This window comes from Heterocephalus glaber, unplaced genomic scaffold (genome assembly GCF_053883595.1).
Source record: "Heterocephalus glaber isolate CG9 unplaced genomic scaffold, H.glaber_assembly_v1.0 deba00001428, whole genome shotgun sequence".
Taxonomy (NCBI): domain Eukaryota; kingdom Metazoa; phylum Chordata; class Mammalia; order Rodentia; family Bathyergidae; genus Heterocephalus; species Heterocephalus glaber.
In genome coordinates, this window is record NW_028258293.1 from 33,307,448 (window position 1) to 33,326,277 (window position 18,830).

General features: G+C 41.4%; 1 protein-coding gene across 32 annotated transcripts in view; it reads right to left on the bottom strand.

The window, feature by feature from the left end:
• The window catches only part of Tenm4 (teneurin transmembrane protein 4), a 2,854,999-nt gene that overhangs the window by 166,764 nt on the left and 2,669,405 nt on the right, over positions 1–18,830 (bottom strand). For all 32 annotated transcript variants that reach the window (XM_087211381.1, XM_087211391.1, XM_087211392.1 and 29 more), the window contains 2 exons: positions 13,033–13,247; positions 11,220–11,430 (listed from right to left, as the gene is read on the bottom strand). In XM_087211381.1, coding sequence (XP_087067507.1) covers positions 11,220–11,430; positions 13,033–13,247 — 426 coding nt within the window. The remainder of the gene's footprint in view (positions 1–11,219; positions 11,431–13,032; positions 13,248–18,830) is intronic.

Below are 18,830 nucleotides of genomic sequence, written 5' to 3' on the forward strand. Positions count from 1 at the left end.
TGTATTTTTCCTACCTACTATTTTTCTTTTATTTTATAAGATGTATGGAAATTTCAAATATTTATGTAAACAATTGTCAGTCTTTTTCTTTGTGATTTTTTCAATGATTTTAAAGCTTAAAAGTCTGGTAAAAGCCAGAGACATGGAATATTGAGTTTTACCTTCCTTCAGTTTGACTTTTAACTATTTACCTCTTTAGTCCATCTGGAATTTATTTTGGCATATGGTATGAGGTGAAGTCTGAGTCAGAAGCTGAAAACTCAGATTCCTCTAGGGCCCAGGCCGGTAAGCCAGTGGGTGAAGAAGCCCAGGTACGAAAGGTAAGGTAGAGATTGGTAAATTACTGTACTGGGGCTTGTTCCTGGAAGAATTTTGTTCTTCTATTTTTTAAAAGAAAAAAATCAAGCAAAAAAATCTAGTTTTAGGGGAACCACCCAAATAGTGGGCCAACACTGCAGGTTAATAAAACCTTTTTGGTGTCTAGCAGCCACATCTGTCTCATTGGAAGCCACTTTGCTGCCTCTCGTTTAAGCTGATGTTTTTCCAGTTTATTCCAATAATATTTATTGATCAAGCCTTCTCAATTCATTTCTCCATTCCTTCTTTTTCAAATGCTACATTTTTGCTATAATTGGTAAATTTCTAGACAATGTTATGCCATTAATCTGCTTGACTCCTATTCTCCTTTAATTATTATAGATTTATGACATGTTAAGATCTTTAATGACAAATACTTTCATTATTCTTCCTTTTTGAATTTATTTCTGTGCTTTTATCTGTTTATTATTCCAGATGAAGTCTTAAATCATTCAATCAAATCTCTTTAATTCCCTTTGGGATTCTGTTTGGCATTCCATTACACCAATAATCGACATATTTAGAGTAGTTCACCTTCTCATCTAGGAACATGTTACACTTCCTAATTATTCATGTCCTACTTTATACCTTTCAATAAAATTTTGCAGTTTTTGTCACACAGGTCACACATACTTCTCATTAAGATGATATTTTAATTTTTATTAATTTCCTTGACTGAGACAGTGTTCAGTATATTTCATAATTGGTTTTTCATATATATGGGAAATCTATTGACTTTTGAAAAGCTATCTTGTATCCCTAGGTACAAGCTCTGAATTCTTATTAAGCAATATAGCTTTTCAATTAGTGTCCTTGTGTTGTCTAGGAATACAAACACATCCTTCACAAAAATAATAACTGTCTCAATCTCTTCTTTCTGTTTAGTCTTATGTTGGCCAAGGCTTCTAAAATAATACCAACCAATGGATACTCTTTCTTTTATTAGTGATTTTTAAAAGAATCCTTCCAATATTTAACCAGGAAGCATAATCCTGGCTTTTGACTAGGAATCAATGTTTTCTGCTGTTTCTTTTTTTGTGCCTTATTTTCAATATTTTATGACTCAGAATCATCATCAGAGGTGTCTGCATCACTTTCTGGGCACAAAAGACATATCTTAGCACAGTGCATAACACATTCTAAAAGTATTAAGAGCTTGTGAAATAAATCCTACATATATCTGAACCACATATATCTGAATTTGGATCCAAGTTCTGCCTGGGTCTGACCTTCTGTATGGCTCCCTTCCTTTACTAGAAAATGCAGGTAACAGCTCTGACTGCACAGCTAGTTATAAGAATTAAAAGGACGAGGGCTGGAGCTGGAGCTCAGTGGCACCGTGCCTGCCTTGCAAGCGCAAGGTCCTGAGTTTGATTCCCAGGACCAAAAAATAAAACAAAACAAAGGAATTAAAAGGACTTAATGTATGTCTATTGTACTTAGTGTAGTACTTGGCACCTATGAAAAGCTCAACAGATTTCACCTTTTTCCTCCGCCACTTAAAAGAAAGAGGTCATGGCAATACAAACAGCACCCCAAGGAACACCTCACACTATAGCCTTGACAGCATGCAAATTCTAAGAAAGATGCCACCCTGACTTTCCTGTTTTAGTGTGTATAGTTCTCTCACTTTTCCAAAATGTACAGTCCATCTCTTGCACCCTGCACAAACTATTTGACCTCTGACATAAATGAAAATAAGAAGTCAGGCTGACATGTAATATGAACCAGGACTGAAACAAACTGTGCTTCCATTAGCCCAGGACATGAGTGTACTCAGATAAAGGCAGAACAAGCAGCTACTCAAACTAAAACCAGATGTTCACAGGGTTCTGGCTTAAACTTTTTTATAACCCTTCATATAACACTCATTGTCCTGTCATTTCCATAGAAGGCCTTCTGCTCTGTTTAAGCAGCAAGAGACATGCTCAGACCTCTGTCAAATTTGCCATTACTAAACCCTGGCTTGACTTTGAAGGAGTCCTTTCCATAAGCAGCGATCCTAGGCACAGACTTGTTGGCCAAGAGAGGTATCAGCAAGTGACGAAGCTCACCCTGCACTGTCCTTAGGGCGCAGCCAGAACATCTCTCACTGCAGTGGCAAAGGGAACCTTGGGGAACAATGGAGTGGGTACTGACTGGGGAGGGGCCCAGGCACAGAGGTCAGTGAAGATGCAGCAGGGAGTCTTTGGCTGGATGGGCCTAGATTCAAATCCCGTCTCTGCTTTTATTTGGTGAGCAACTGTGGGCCAGCTTGTCAATTTCTCTGAACTTTATTTCTTCATCTTTTTACAGGAAATAACATCTATTTTTGCCTCTCTGGGACTGTTACAAACTTTATGCTAGGTGATACCTGAATAGCACTTCATACCTCTTGGGACCTGGTAAGCACTCACAAACACTAGTGACTATCATTGCCAATAATAGCAGCAAACACTTACATAACACCTATTATATACCAGGTTGTGACCATTAATACTAGTATTTCAACTTCATTGGATGAAGGAATGCCTGTCTAGCAGATTAGTAAGGCACATGTTCCTGGGCATGTCTGGATGTGGGCTGTGGGTTTTGGGTCATGAAGGCATGGCCTTGGCTGCTATGTAAGTTTCCTTGTCCATTCTTCTCTGGCACCGTTCTCTTGCTCTGATTCCTGGCCACCATAAACTAAGCAGCTTTGCTTGGTGACACTCTTTTGCCATGAGGTTCTGCCTTGGAGCCTGCCAACCATGGACTGAATCTCCTGAAACCATGAGCTAAATTAAACCTTTCCTCCTTTAAGTTGTATGTGTCAAGTATTGTGTCTCAGCAATGGGAAAAGCTGATTAATACACGTGTGCTATTCTCAGTGTTTTAAAAATATCAACTCATTTTATCTTCATAAAAATCCTATTTGGTAAGTACTACTAACATCATTACCACTTTTCAGATGAGGAAACTTAAGCACTCATGGGTTTCTATCTTGCCCAAGGTCACACTGCTAATAAGTGGCAGAGTCTGCATACAAACTTGGCCACTTAGCTTCAAATCCATTTTGTAACCACTAAGCCATGTTGCCCCTCCCTGTTGTTAAGTTGCACAGTATTTGACTCAGTGCTGCACTGATACTGCCTATACGCAGAAGGAAACACACAGAGTTCAGGAACTAGGGGCTTCCTTGTAAGGATCATGTGGTCAAGTGGACTCATCCCAGGTCCTGGTTCTTGCACCACCAAGGCTGCTCTTCCCTCGTCTGCACTACCTTCTCCTTCATTCTCCTCCCCTCCTGGTGCTCATCCTCCTGCCTCCACTCTTGGCTGTGCTTCCCACTACCTCACATTAATCATCTCCCCTCTTTCCCGGGTCCCCAGTCTTCTCCCCTGGCTTCTTTCCCATTGCTGACAAAAATTTTCAAGGCTCCCCACCTTATATAAGCCTTTCCTTGAACCTGCCTCCTCCTCCTCAGGTTACGCCCATCTGTCTCCTTGTCTGCTCTGTTGAGAAAAGGAGCTATTTCCACTCTTTGCCTCTTGCTCACTTCTGAACTCTCGGTGACCCTGCTTCACTGCACCACAGATAGAAACTGCTCCCACAAAGGGTGTGGATGGCATCCCAATGAATGACCAATTCCTGCAGCCTCTCTAACCATTGCCCTTATTTTTCTCTAAGGTTGATCTCTACATGTGTCTTCCCTTGCCTATATATATTCTATATATAGTCTCTATATATAGAATATATATTCTGTATATATAATGTTATACATATTTATATACACACACACACAATTGCAGCTGACTTTTAACTATGTGCATCAGATTAAGTGACCCAAAGTCCCATATAGCTCCCTATTACCTCAGAGGAATCTTCACATACCACATTAAGGACCATAGAGCTCAACTCCTGGTCACTTTTCCAGCCCTCCTTGATGTATTCAGCCTTTTGATGCCCACACTCCACAAAGTGATGAACTTAAATTTCCTGGGACAATCCCACGTCTCTCCTATCCTTGGTCTTTTGCATATGCTCCTCTATCTCCTTGGTGCATTTTTCTTCCAACTGTCATCTGAACAACACTTAGTCTACACCTCGCCCAGTAACCAAGGTTAGCCTGCAGGTGGCTTCCCTAGAATGCCCTCATCTTCATTTACCACAGTGTATGTTGACCAGTTATGATCATGGAATTTTATGTATATACATAGATTTGATGACTGTATTTAAATTTGAGAACCCATCTCAACCTGTCTCAAACATGTCTATAAATACCACGAGGGCAGGAAGCATGGTCATTTTATATACCACTAACCCTGAATGGTTGCTCAGGGCATGACACACGAAAGGCAGTTAATAAACACTGCTTGAATGAATAAATAAGCAAACAGTATCTAGGTCTGCTGCAACCTATTGTCTACTGCTCTGGATTTGCCCTTTTTGCCTGTCCACAAATAGCTGCATGCAAGGGCCTACAAGGCTTACTGACAAAAGTCCTTGGTTCCTTCGGTGAGAAAGAGATGGAACTAAGGCGTTTTCCCTTCTCCTCAGTTGCATGGGCCACTTCTCCTTTGTCTCAGCTGCACTTCCCCTAAGCACTAGTCTGTGAGAACTTCAAGGGCGAGCCCCATGTGTGTCTCAGGTTGTACCCAATGCCCAGACCACAGTCCTGCTCCCAGGAAGAAGGCCCTGAGTTGGCACTTGAACTGAGCAGTCCTGATGAAGTCTACAGACATTCCTGGTTCTCTACCCCATATTCATTTCCCTTTTCCCTGATGGAACCCTAATTTTTTATTTGAGTGTCCATGAGGCAAGCTAAAAAATATTTTCTTTATACCTCTGAGTGTCTAAGTGACATGACTTTGCTTAAGAAATGTATGCTGAATGGTTTAGGAAAAAGTCTGCTTTCCTGCATCCTTCCCTTTGATGCACAGATGAGTTCTGGAGGTGTAGCAGCCATCTTATGACCATGAGGTAGCAAAAAAATAGCCCAGAGCAAGGATGGCAGAGGACAGGCGGAGAGAGCCTATTTTTCATGCACTACTGACCTGGCCCTGGATGGACATGCCCTGGACTGAGAGTATGTAAGAGGACATCAAAACTTCACTGAAATACCACTTTAGTGAGGACTTTGGTTTTTCACATGCTAAACACATTTATAAATACTTCCCACAGGGAGATAAACTTTGATTGCTGGGTACCATGGTGTCCTTGGGCTGTCTTTTCTTCTTCCCTGCTCTTGAGGTTCCAGGTAGAGAACTCAGCAGGTTCAGCCATCCCAGATATGACACCAAAGGTAGTAAAAGGAGAGGCCAGTGAGGACCCTGCTCTTCAGTGAGCAGGGACAGCTGCCAGCCAGCCAGGCTAGTTTTCAAGTCTGGAGATGTGAGGCTCTGATATTCCTAGCTCTCTTCCTCTGAATAGTTTTTTGGCCACGGCCTGTCTCCAATGCACTGACTTGAACTCTCCCTCAGCCTACGATTTCATTCCACTTATACCAGATTGCTCCCAATAAATCACTGTATCAGGGAGAGGTGAATTCACAGGGCAGTTTGCCAAAGAAGTGTTTCCATTAGACATTTCACAAAGTGCCGCCAATGTCACTTACAAGAAAGCTAATTTATCACCGAGAGATCTTGATTCTTCATTGCTGTGTTTCTACTTGTGGCATGATGCAAAGGGAAGGCAGATGGAAACAGTGAGGAAGGGGTTTATTAAAAAATTAAAAATCACTCCCAATCATTTTTCTTAGTTTCTTGCTTTTACACAAGTTACAGCATATAATCTCAACAATTTTTCTCTGTAGATTTTTACAAATGCACTCAGAGGCTGTTTCAATCAAAACAGGGAAATAAAGAAACAGCACAGTCTAGTAGTCTTTGGAAAAATCATGAAGTACCTATTTTTGAAGATACTTGGAGGATGAAAACTTAGGTGCAAGTATCAAGGCATACCTAGGAGCAAAGAGGAACAACTGCAGGGGAAACCAGTGGAAAGCATGACTCTCGAGTGAGTCCTTCTGTCCTCCCCGATTCCTTCTTCTCAACTCCTTACCTCTTTTTTTTCTTCCCTCCATGAAATCACAAAGCTCAATCCCAGAACCTCCTTTGACTACATAAATAAATGGTCTCCTGTTCTGGGCCTCAGAAGATAAACTCCCTGGTTCTGGTCATTTCCTGCTGTTTACATGCTTGTTATAACACCCAAAACTTACAGAATGAACTTTTTTGCTTAGGGTGGTACTCAAGGTCTCCTTGACAACTCACTTTTCACCTTCAGGGTATCCTGCACTGTAGTCAAACAGAACTGCTGGCTGCTCATAGCCAGCTGTTCATGTTCTGCCCACCTACATTCTCCTCCTGCCATGCCTACCATTGGAATGGCGTTCTTAGGTCGAGATCAAATGTTACTTCATCCAGACAGCCCTCCCTGACCCAGCTGGACAAGCCTCTCTTTTCCTGCAACCTTCCCGGCACTCTTACCAGTGGCTCCAGGAGTAGCCTTTCTTGCTCTTTTCCTTGACTTAGAAGCATTTACTGTATAAAGTTTTCATCTCCCTCAAACTAGACTTCCAGCTACTTTTGCTGGGAACCATGCCATACCCTCCCTGTATCCTCAGCTAGGAAAAGGGCAAGGATACAATATATGTTGGATAATGGACTGAAAGGAGTAAGGAAGGATGAAAACGTAGGAATGAAAGAGCTAAATCTGCTTCTAGTTCTTGGACACAGAAGAGATTGATTTCCAGGGGCTGATCTTCTTTTCAATTAGTACCAGGAAGACCAGAGCATGTTTCTCATAAAAACTCTCAGTTTCTATGTTTTCTAACAATGATTCTCATTTCTCTTCTTTGGGTCTCTAAATCCACTGTAGGTCACCCCTGTTATTTTCCAGCTTTGCTCACGTTGCTGCAATGTCAGGTTGATCTGTCCTTTTATGCTTCAGCATCAAGCAAAGGAAAAAGATAAGATGCTATCTGAAGACCCAAGATACTGCAATGCTAACTTGTTAGATCTTGGGGTAGCAAGCAATTCATACAAAGGTATTGATGTTATCTGGAGACCCAAAATATTGCAATGCTAACTTGTTTGGTCTTGAGGTAGCAAGAAATTCATACAAAGGTATTTTTATTTTTAAAGTTTTGGATGCTGTGAGATTTTCTGCATGGTCTTTTTAATGACTTCTCAAGATTTCCTGGCTTTATGCAAGACGGTTACTTATAACTGGAGGCAAGTTAACAAGGGAAAAATTATGTTCCATATAATACAAACAGGAATAAAATATTTAATAGTAGCCATGAGAAATAATGATACACTGTGGCATAGTGGGGGCCTTGTGGGACTTGAAGTCCAAGTTTCCATCCTAGCTTTGCTCTTAACTTTGGGGGAGTCAACTAAATTCTCTGTGTGTGCATGAATCCAGGTCAGTGGGAGCTCTGTCAACATCAGGTCTCTGTGTGGATCTATTTGTGTATGCAGTTTGTAAAGTGCTGTTAGATTTTTTTCAAGGCAAGAGATAAACTCGTTTAATTTAAAATCATCAGCTGGATTGCATTAAATGAAGGGAAAAGCAAAAACATATACAATACAACCATTCATTAAATTAAACACAACTATTTCTCCTGTTACCTAATTACAAACAGACATAAATACTCTGGATTCTGACATCTCAGATCTTTTTAAAGTCTTGATCTGCATTTTGACATGTAACGAAGGGAGGGTCATATTCCAATTTGTGAGTTAAGCAAACTCGAGAGTTACAATTGTATTTTGGGACCATAATGACTTCACTAAAACAAGACCTAAACTTTTAATTAACCTGCCAAGACAAATTACAACTCACAGCTCACAGGTAATGATCACAGACAGCTGAGTCTCAATGGCAGGGACTCTTGGGGAAAGAGGGATTAATAGCAACATCAGAATCAGTCTGTTTTTGTATTAAAGAAAAAAACCCCAGTGTTCATTAAACAATCACTGTAGCTTGAAGGAAGACAGACAGGTCAGGAAGGCAGCAAGAGAAAGTGGAAGGAGAAAGAGGAAGGCAGGGAATATTAACAGCTTCCATTTACCAAGTGCATATGGCGGCCTGAGCTGCACCAGGCACTTTATATTTCTCTCTCTAATCTCCACAATGGGGATTGGAGAGTCCTACTGTTTTTTGTTTTTCTGGACAAAAACAAGCAAACAAAAACAAAAGAAAAGAAAAAAGAAGTTCAGAGAGGTGACATGACTATCCATGGCTGCAGAACCAAGATGGGAGAGTAAGGGAGAGAAGAAACGGCAAGTGGCCTCAGGAGGCATTTGTTTTCCTGTTTGTTGACAGATCTCTGGGCTCAGGATCACTTAGGCCCTGAGGCAAGCCTACTGAGTTGGAATTTCGGAAGAAAGGCCCAGGAATTGGAATTTTTACCTGCCTCCTGCTTCCCGGTGAGTCCTTTATTCAACAGCGTCTGAGAATCACCGATGAGGTATTACAGTCCTTCCCTACTCAAAATATCACCAGGTGCTGGTCAGAAAAGCACAATGGAGGGCCCCCACACCTGCTGGAGCAGAATCTGCATTGTTTTTAAAAAGGTTTTTAAAAAGTTTAATGGAGCCCATAAGGCATTATAAATTGTATTCTGGCAGACATTAAGACCAGAATCTGCATTTTAACAAGACCTGCAGGTGATTCATGAGTCCGTTAAAGTCTGAGAAGCACAGGGAAGCCTATCTGCTTGAATAGACATGAAGGGTTAAGGAGAGGTGGAGACAGGTTTCATCATTTAGGTGAGAACAGAGGAACCAGGGGGAAAAGCAAGACCATCTTCCTAATTACAACAGAGCAGGTTAGCAAGCTGTGACAAACAAGACTTGGCAAAGGTACCTTACTGTACCTCCATTTTATTTCTCTAAGATGCACATTCTAATTAAAAGTAGTTTTCTTTGGGGGCTTAAATTAATAACCTTTCATATTTATGCTCAGTTATTAAAACAGAAGTCTGACTGTAAAAGCTTTTAGCTCTGTGCTTCCCTGTGAAGTGTGCCTAGCAGGAGTTAGACAGGGAGATCATGAAGCTGGAACTCAGCACCACTTGATAATTCTGTGCCTAAATTGAAGCCACCATGTCTAGAAAAAGAAAAGCCAGGGACTGTAGCCTAGCAAATCCAGCAAAGCAACAGCCTTCTTGATGGAGACAGGTAGAACTGGGCTTCTAATGATGAGGGTGATGGAGAATCTGCCTTAATATTATCAGGAGCCACTGAGCCACAGGCTCAAATCCCAGATGCTTGAAAAAGCAAGACCTGGAAAATGTTAATGATTTGTGTGCTTATAAACCTAACTTCATGGTAGAGATTCAGGACTGAGCTCCCTTTCCCTATACCTCAGAAGAAGACATTCAGGGAGGGAGTCAACAACACCACAACTGCCAAGATGGGCTGCTGATGGTCCTGTCAATGGGAACCTGGGCGGGACAGGTCATACATATGCCCCCTCTTTTACCAAATGAGGGACAATACATGTTGGGGGCTGGGTGGGGTCCTGGGGAGACAGAAGACTATCAATATCTCTTCCCTCTAGGTACTCAGACCCCAGTGGCGAGAACAGACACTTCCAAAACAAGGATAGCACAAAGGGATATTTCTTTCATCTGAACAGTGCTGGCCCCTACCTCTTTCACTTTGCCACAAGAGTAGAATTTCAAGGCTGAAATGATAGCAGAAGCTTATTAAACATGCCCTGTTTTTAACAGGAAGATACTCTCAATACTAAAGGCAAAACTGTAAATGAGAGCAAACTGGCTTGACAATGACCATTGCTATTTAGATGGAAGAACTAGAGCCTTGCAAGAGTTTTGGAAAATGAATAGCAAAGTAAGAGATTTTCTTTAAAGTCCACTTTTCCCATGTCAAAGTGACTCCCAGCTGAGGATAGAAGCATATACATGTCACACAGCTGAACTCTAAACCACACAGAGCTTTTCATTAGGTAGAAATTCCATCCCCAAGTGTTCTGGTTTATGGATTTGTGTTTTTCTGTAGGTTTTACTTCCTGTAGGGGACTTTATCTCTAGGCTGTGCCACAGTGCTTCCAATGCAAACTCAGGAAATACATTTTCTAACTTGAGCCACCAAGACTGTCACATCCTTCAGCACACTGTGGTCACCTCAGGAGGAGATGCATTCTGTGGCACATGTTGGTAAAAAATGAGAAATTCTTTCAACACAGGGCCAAGCTACTCAGATACCCACAGGCTTCTGAGGCGCCGAGTCCTTTTCCACCACAAGGGACAGGGATGATGTTGAGATTCATTTAAGACACTAGGGCTTGCTCTTTGTCAGAGAATAGGGCATTCTCAACAAAACCCCCTAGCTGATAGGTGGCATTGCTCATCCAGCCCTTTGCTGGGCTAGTCTCACTCTCCTCAAGCCTTTATAGTTTTCTTTTTTTTTTAATTTGCCAGGGGTTGTTGGCTCCAAAAGCAGCAAAACAAATCAAAGCAAACCCCAAACCAAACCCAAATAACAAATCAGTGAGTTGAACCAAGTGAGACTCTCAAGATAAATAGGTGGGAGATAAATGCCAAGCAGAGAGAGGTCGCCTCCATGTGACTTGTCATCCAGACTGTTGTCAGCCCCACCCACCTGGGTCTGGAAAGGCAGCTGTAGGTCCACACATTGCTGCACAGATGGCAGGAGAAAGGCAGTGGGCTCAGGTGCCAGTCCAGGACAGCCTCCCTGGCTGGCATCTCATGCCTACTCCCTGCCAGCAAGCCCAGTGTGGATGGCTCACTCCATGATCTGGGTGGCATCCATAGCTATCAGCAAGACACAGTCCCTTGCTAGCATCAACCTCCAGAGTTCCCCAATATCCTCCAACTCAAAGAGAGCAAGGAGGGCAGAGTTTCTTACCAATGGCAGTGGTGAGGAAAGAAACCACTTCAGACTCCTTCCCATCATTGTAAAAGGCCAGGTGCCAGATTCCTGAATCCAGATATTGGATGAAGCCAGTCTCATGGCTGGCGGGGGGTACACCACCCCGAGACTGGCGCTGGGGTCCTTCTAGGCTCCGTGCCTCTTGGGTTAGGAGCCTCCTTCCATCTAGCAGCTCCACAAAGTCAAACTAAAGTAAAAAGAGAATGTAATTAGTAGTGGATCTGCTCTACCACACACCACATTCCTTCTTTGGGCTTGTCCTGGGGAAGACAAGGAAACACAAGTTGAGAGAAGCATGAGAGGCTGAAGCCCCAGGAAAGCTTATCAACTAGCTCAAACTTCTTCCCAGAACCCATTGTTTTGGTGATAATATTCTCCTGACTCTTTTGTGAGTATGGCATAATAGTGCATTTTTTAAAAAGTCTGATTTGTCTTCATTTTTGTTGTATGCATGGTGAGTCTTCACCCAGCTATATGTACGAGGACAATCATGCTTTTTCAATGGTGGGCCTGTGGTTAGTAACCCAGCCACTTCAAGACTCTTTGAGCTTCTTGAAAGTTAAGACAGGAACTTCAAGGATCGGATCTAGAACTAGATTAGAGGGTTGAGATTGCAATGACATTCATTAGCAGACAAAGATTTAATTTATATCTATTTGTCTTTTATCAACGATCCTTTCTGAAGGCTCCAATTTTAGGGAGCAATTTTAGGCGAAGTAAACTGGACTGGCTCAGAACTCTATCAATAATTACATGCTGTGCCAAATAGAAATGCCAATTGATCTGAGACTGCTATCATGAGACTCCAGAGAAGTTTGGCCAGCAGCATTAACAACAGGTTGGTGCTAAAGCCCTACTGGCCTACTCAAAGTGAACTGAGTAGCAATCTAGCTCAATAGCTTTTAGAAAAACAAACAGAAGATAGATCTATTTATCCTACATTGTATAAAAACATCTGGGTGCAAGTGAAGACCAGCATAGAAGTTCTGTCACCAGCAGGGGCCCAGGCCCCTATATTATTCTGTGGCCCCATCCTTAGCAAGTGTATCCATCTAGGTTTTAACCAGAAATCTGAACTAGCTACCAGGGTTTGGAAGACAGCATGTGGCCTGAGCATGACCAATGGATGCTTACAATTTAAATTATCGCTAAGACCTCAAATAAGGCTCTCTTCTCTGTGATTCATGACTGGTTATGTCAGTCATCTCAGACCACTGAGCTACACTCCCAACCACTTGGACAAATTCTTTGTGTTTCTGGTTCACACATGTCTGAGTAAATGTGTAATATGGAAGGACAGAAGGAATACAAGAGACTAGAGACGTAGCATTTATTTTGGGCCAGATCCTACGCTAGCTGCCTTATAAATATTATTCTTTATTCTTTATGATAGCCCTGAAAAGTAGGTATAATTATCCTGATTTTATAGATTAGGAAATTTGCTCAGAAAGGGTGTATAATAGACGTAAGGTTACACAGCTGATAATAAGAGGGTTCAAACTCAGTGCATGACTTTTCTCTAGATTGCATTTCTGGGATAATTTAACATAGGAGACTGAGTAATAGCAGCAAGGCTATTTAAGAAATTTCAGAGAATTTCTTTCTCTTAAAGAGCCTCAGAGATTTCACCTTTCTTGTCTGAAAGACAGAGTCTGAGAGGGGGCAAACAAATAAATGAGCTATAAAATGTATGAAATTCTTCCAGCAACTGGGTTGGGTTTCTTGACTTGGGCTAAGAGATCTGAGCAGGAGTCCATTGAGGTGGGTGGGTATGTAAGGTTCAGGTTACCTGAGTGTGTGAAGGAGGAAAGCCTTTTCTGCCATAAATGCCAACCAGGGCTGCCTTTCCCAGAGACACGTTGAACTTCAGATGCACAGGATGGTCTATGAACACCTGAGCTCTCCAGAAAGTACCAGGAGGAATCTTCTGGGAAGCCCGTCTCCCCACATCGATTTCTCCAGAGTCTATAAAACTGTCCTCTGGAAAGAAGCTACTGGATTTTCCTACCAAGACACAGGGAAGGAAAGACAAAAGCATCTTGATTAGCCACAACGGTCTCAAGGACTCAGCTTCTGAACACCCAGGACTCTGCTCAGTCTCTCATTCCTCTGCAGTGTTCTTTAGCCAGCAGCCCCTTTCCCTCACCCTGGCCCACTTCCTCTCACAAGAGTAAGAAGGTCCAGAACTTTTTTTTTCCAGCGATGCTCAAATCGTTCCGCTAAAAATATGCACTCTTCTAAAGCAGTACGGGTCCTCCCTAAAGGCCATCTGTTTACTGTATAATTCCACAGCTTGTTAAGATATATTTTGATCCTAAAAATAATCATTTGCAGTCACATGAGAATAACTTTGTGATTTTGTGAGAGAGTGTGTGTGTAAAGAGCTGCATGGTAAAATAGGGAGGATAGAGGGAGCGAGGTGTTGTTATTGAATTTCCAGCCTGGAATGATTCTCTCAGCAGTGGGAAGCAGGATGCCAGGGGAATAAGGTATTTTAAAAGCTTACTAGTTTATGTAAAAACTGGAAGCCAAATTCTAGATTTGTGACCAGATATGTGGATGAGGGTTTGTTTTGGGAGCAGGAATATGGGTGAGGAAGATGAGGAAGAGGGTTTTTCTTTCTTTTCTTTTTTTTTGGTACTGGGGATGGAAGAGGGTCTTTCTAAAGGGAGGAAACATGTCCGAAAAATGGGTCTTTGTTTTTGGATGGGGGTGGATATCATTTTTTGCTAACGTAGGTAAAGTTGAAGAAATTTCTCAAGTTTATACACAATGTCCATGCCATACTTGAAAATTCAACCTGGGCCCCAGGTCTGTGCCGAGCATCCCTTGGGGGGTCAGGAATGAGGTCTCCTACCCATTTCTGTCACCAATCAGGAGACTAACTGCTTTCTGAGGGCACCATGGGGCCAGGAAGGAAGGTTGCTTATCATACTTCCTCTCTTTAGTAATTAAACACACTCGTATGTGAAAAAGATAAACCCTAACTTCCTGCCAGACATCAGCCTTCTAAAGAGTGGGGAGGGGGCAGAGGAGACCACAGGAACATTAGGAAGGCCACCCTTGGGGACCTGAAACACCAAAATCAAGTCAACAGACATTTTATTATTAGTAAGGACCCCCTGGGCATCCTGGCTCCGAGGCTTTTTTTGTGTGGTTAAGAAATGTTTGAAGATGTTGGAAGAGACCAAGAATTCATTTGTAAAGAAAACACGTTTGTGGAACTTTTTATAAAAAGCATTTGGAGAATAAGAAATTAAAATGTCTTTTTTTCCCTAGCTTTGTAAGACTCCTTACAAAGCACATTTGATGCTGAAATGGAGCTTGGCAGGGCATTGTTGTAGTCATAAAATATTTTACTGTTTTAAATAATAAAATTCAATTTAAATGTTAAACTTCTCCATATGTTATCATTCCCTTATAAACTCCTAGGCAGAAACATCAGGTTTTTAGCTTCAAACCGTTAAATGTTATTTTAATTAAAAATGTGCCAACAAAAAAGTTAAAATGCACGCTATCAATAAAAGTACCACCACTATTCTATCATTAGCATGGGAAAGAGTTTGCATTTAATTCCTTACGGAAGGAATGTACCCCAGACTTTTACATTGAAAATACAGACACACAAACCATCACACTGTGAGCCACAGACTTCAAAGATAGAAGCCAAATTCACAAGTCATTAAGATGGGAGAGAATTATTCACTTCCTTCTTTATCTGATTTGCGGGATCCAGGATCACAACCCTTTTATATGGCAGGTAGAAAGTACTATACCTCCAGCTTTTAATTCTGCTAGGGAGAGAGAACTAAAAGACAGTTTGAAAAACCAAGACGTATTCTGAACCTTGTTCTCCAAGGAACTGCAGAGAAAGAAGCACACGACTGCTAATTCCAAGGGCTTGTTTCCTTTGTGAGTAGGTGGGAGTCAGAGCTGAAGGGATTTGAGAATTGTCTGTATTCAAATAGTTTCTATGTCTGAAAATAATGGAAAAATGCTCCCCCATTTTAGCATGCTGTCAGAGAAGGCAGCACAGTTCATTTTCTCCTCCAGTGAGCATATTTTAGGAGACAACTAGTGTATCAGCTAAGTTCTGTAACCTTACAGGCCAGAGGCCAAGCCCAAAGACTCCCCGTAGAGCTCTGCAGCCCAGAGGAGTAAGTACATTGGCTCGTACCCCATAGGAGGTGTCAAAAGGAGATTTCTCTTTTATAGCACTTTCTAGTGCTATTTCAATCAGGTAGGTCAGATTGTTGAGACACATTGTTTTTCCAGCATATGGAATAAAATAAAAATAATAAATTCTGGTCTGGGGCATATCCCTTAGGAGGATCTTGAATTTGTGGTCTCCACACTGGGCCAATGATAGGGGTGGGTAGAGATGCTGAGAAGAGAGAGAACAGCCTGCTGAATACCTTCACAGGGTGGGAAAGATGACTGAGATTGGCTGGGCCGGAGGCTGCTGAAGTGAAAGGCCTCCCCCCATTCTTATCTTTTAAAAACCCTTTACTACCTTCCTCATTTCAGAGTCTATGAAATTATTTGACCTTAATTCTGAGCACCAAGTATGGAAAGTAGAATAAAATATCCATCACAGAGAAAATTCACCAATGATGGGGTAATGAAGGAGGGTAGAGAATAGAGGATAGAGGCAGCTGGAGGAGAAAAGGTCTGTGTGAAAAGTTCTTACTGGTACCCATGTCCTAGAAGATAATAACAACTATTGGTAGGAGATGTAGTAATAAAGGTAGAGGTGGTTGTGTTGGCTACCATTTGATGAGTCTGCATTAGTGGGTAGCCTCATTTCTACCAGTTCAGTTAATTGTCGTAACACTATTATAATCTCTATACTGAGGTTTAGAATGTATAAGAAGCCACTTAGAGATAGAGCCATTTGGGAAATCTCTTTATTTATTAGAATATGACTTCTCGGAGGATTAAATTGACAACTGATTAAAACTCTAAAATGACATTCTCAGTGACGGAGGGATGACTGATCCCCTTAAAGAGCAAGAGTCCAGGAGAATTCACAGCCCTCATAGGCTAAATATCAAGACTTGACCAGGTAGATCTGAGGCCCATTAAAGAATGTCTTGGCATTGCAGGCTTCAAGAAGTTGATCATTGTATGAATCAGGAACTTGCAAACAGGCCCCACAGTTGTCATGGTCTCAAGATGTTCACAAAAAACACACTATACTGTCACTGGGCACCCCCAGAGCCTTAGCAAACAGCACAAAGAACTTAAGGCCCCTCCAACAGCATGATTAGGTTTCACAAGGCAGATTCCCCCAGTAAGAGTCCTCCCTCTTTTTCTTTTTGGTAAGGCCAGACAGATCCAGGTTTCCTATGGCAATGCTGTACAAATATGAAATCATGTCTATAAATGAAATCTCTTGACGGATTGCTGAAATGATTGGCTGGCTCAGTCAAGCACAGATTTAGAAGAACTAAAATTCTACACGCTTCACCATCACAGTCCTTACTTTCCTGAATTGAGACCTATCTATAAGAGTCTAAATTTTTAATCAACTAACAATCTTCCCCTCCCTCCATCTTTTTGGTTCTTTTCAATGCAATAACTTGCACAAAGAATCCTTTAGTTTCCTTAGCAACTGTTTGAAATTTATTTGGTTATCAAAATAAGCTGTTCCATTTTGGAGAGCCCAGCTGAGCCTGTGTGCAGCAATTTGCATGGTTCAAACTGATGGGCAATTTTGATTTCATTGCAGAAGGAAGAAAATGCTATCCCTAGCCCACCAGTTCAACCATCAGAAATGCTTGTTTATTTAATGCTTTTTTCCCCTTCCCCATTAATGCATAACACAAGTTCTTGTGGCTTTGCTTTGAAAAGCTGCTGTATTTTGTTTCTGTTCTGTCACAACCTCAAAAATACAGTATGAATTGTAGTTTTCATGTTATTCTCAAAGATACGACAAACATTTATAATAGTAGAATTATTGTATATTTAATTTGTATAATTAAAAATATATGCTTTAAACATATCCAAAAAACACCCCAAATCTTAGGAGGATATGTGGGGGTAAATGTTCATTAGTCAGGGCTTCTGGTGTTTTAATAACTAAGATGGAATAGCTAGGGATCTCAGTGGACAAGAAGAGAGGAATGAGCATTTGTAAGCACCTCTTTGACACTAGACTTTAGAAGGATAGATATCATCCTTGTTTACAGAGGAGAGAGCTAAGGCCACAGGAGATAGAATGATTTGTGTGAGTTAGCAGAGCCAATAAAATGCAGGGCGAAGAATCAATTCCTGGAGTGTTTCCCTCCAAGGCACATTTACCTGTCTCTATCATGCACACTGCTTCCCCCATCATTGCGGAGCCAACTCTCAAACCTTAATTCTGGAATTAGCTCTCCTCCCTGATGCCCCCTGAAGAGACAAGAAATATGCACTTGGATCAGGAATAGGGACTTTCTCCCTTGAGACAGGTCAAGGAATTAGAGTTTTTAACATCACAATTAAAAGTATAAACCAAATAGACATTTGGTTTGACCAGAGCAAAAAAAAAAAATTAAGAATCATGTGGTTTCATACAAATCATGTGGCTCTGTCTTTGAGGCTGATATATTTTTTTTGTCACACTAATTGCTTCTGATGCTGACCACTTTTCAGCACGGCATTGCACTTAAGGGATTTGTAAACAGGATTTCCATTTGCATCAGTAATGACAGATAATCCCTTTAAGCAAAAATACTCCAATTAAAATAAACCAATAAGCTGGTGCAATTTTGTGTTGTCTCTCATCTGCACCTCAAGCTCCTTGAAAAAAACTAAACAAGACCTAAATAACCCACAAACTAATTTTATTAGAGTGGGAGATTTCAGATAGATCCAACCCCTTCTTAAAGAATGTCTGTTAGAGATCATGGAGGGAAAAAAAAATACATTTTGCTAACTGAGACCCTTTACTAATTCCTTGAGGGTTAAACATATTTTAAATCTATGTTTTCACATGCTGATCTAAAGACAGTCTTCCTTCTATGCTATTCACCTCTGGCATCTGACACTATAAACTGTTATGAGCATCACAAACCAACAGGCAGGACCATGGACAAGGCCATCTTGAAAAAATTCTGAAGAGCCATCAGTTAATCATAAGATGATTCTATTACTAATTTCATATGTAGAATTTGCAAACTGTGATGAACCTTATAGAGAATCTAGCTCAACACCCTTTTGAGGGAGAGGTAAATGAAGTCCAGAACATCTTTCAGGGGACTTGCTTGACTTTACACCACAGGTCAGTGGCAACAGATGGACTTGAACTCAGGGCTCCTGACTCCAAACCCATCCTCTTATGATGGCACCATTCATGCTATGTCCCTCCATATCCTACTAGGGCCAAAGAAAGCATAAATTATTCAATGTTTTAAGCCTTTGTCTCCTTGACAAAGGAGAGGACTAGCTTTGTCCCTCAAAATAGTGGGCAGAGGTTCTGGTTTGACTCTCTGGCAGTATCCTCACTTCTCACTTCCCTTAAAGATGGCCACATGCAAAGAGTTGACTTTGGACTTCAGGATCATCACTTCAGAGATCATAAGAAGATACTGTGACCAATCAAGC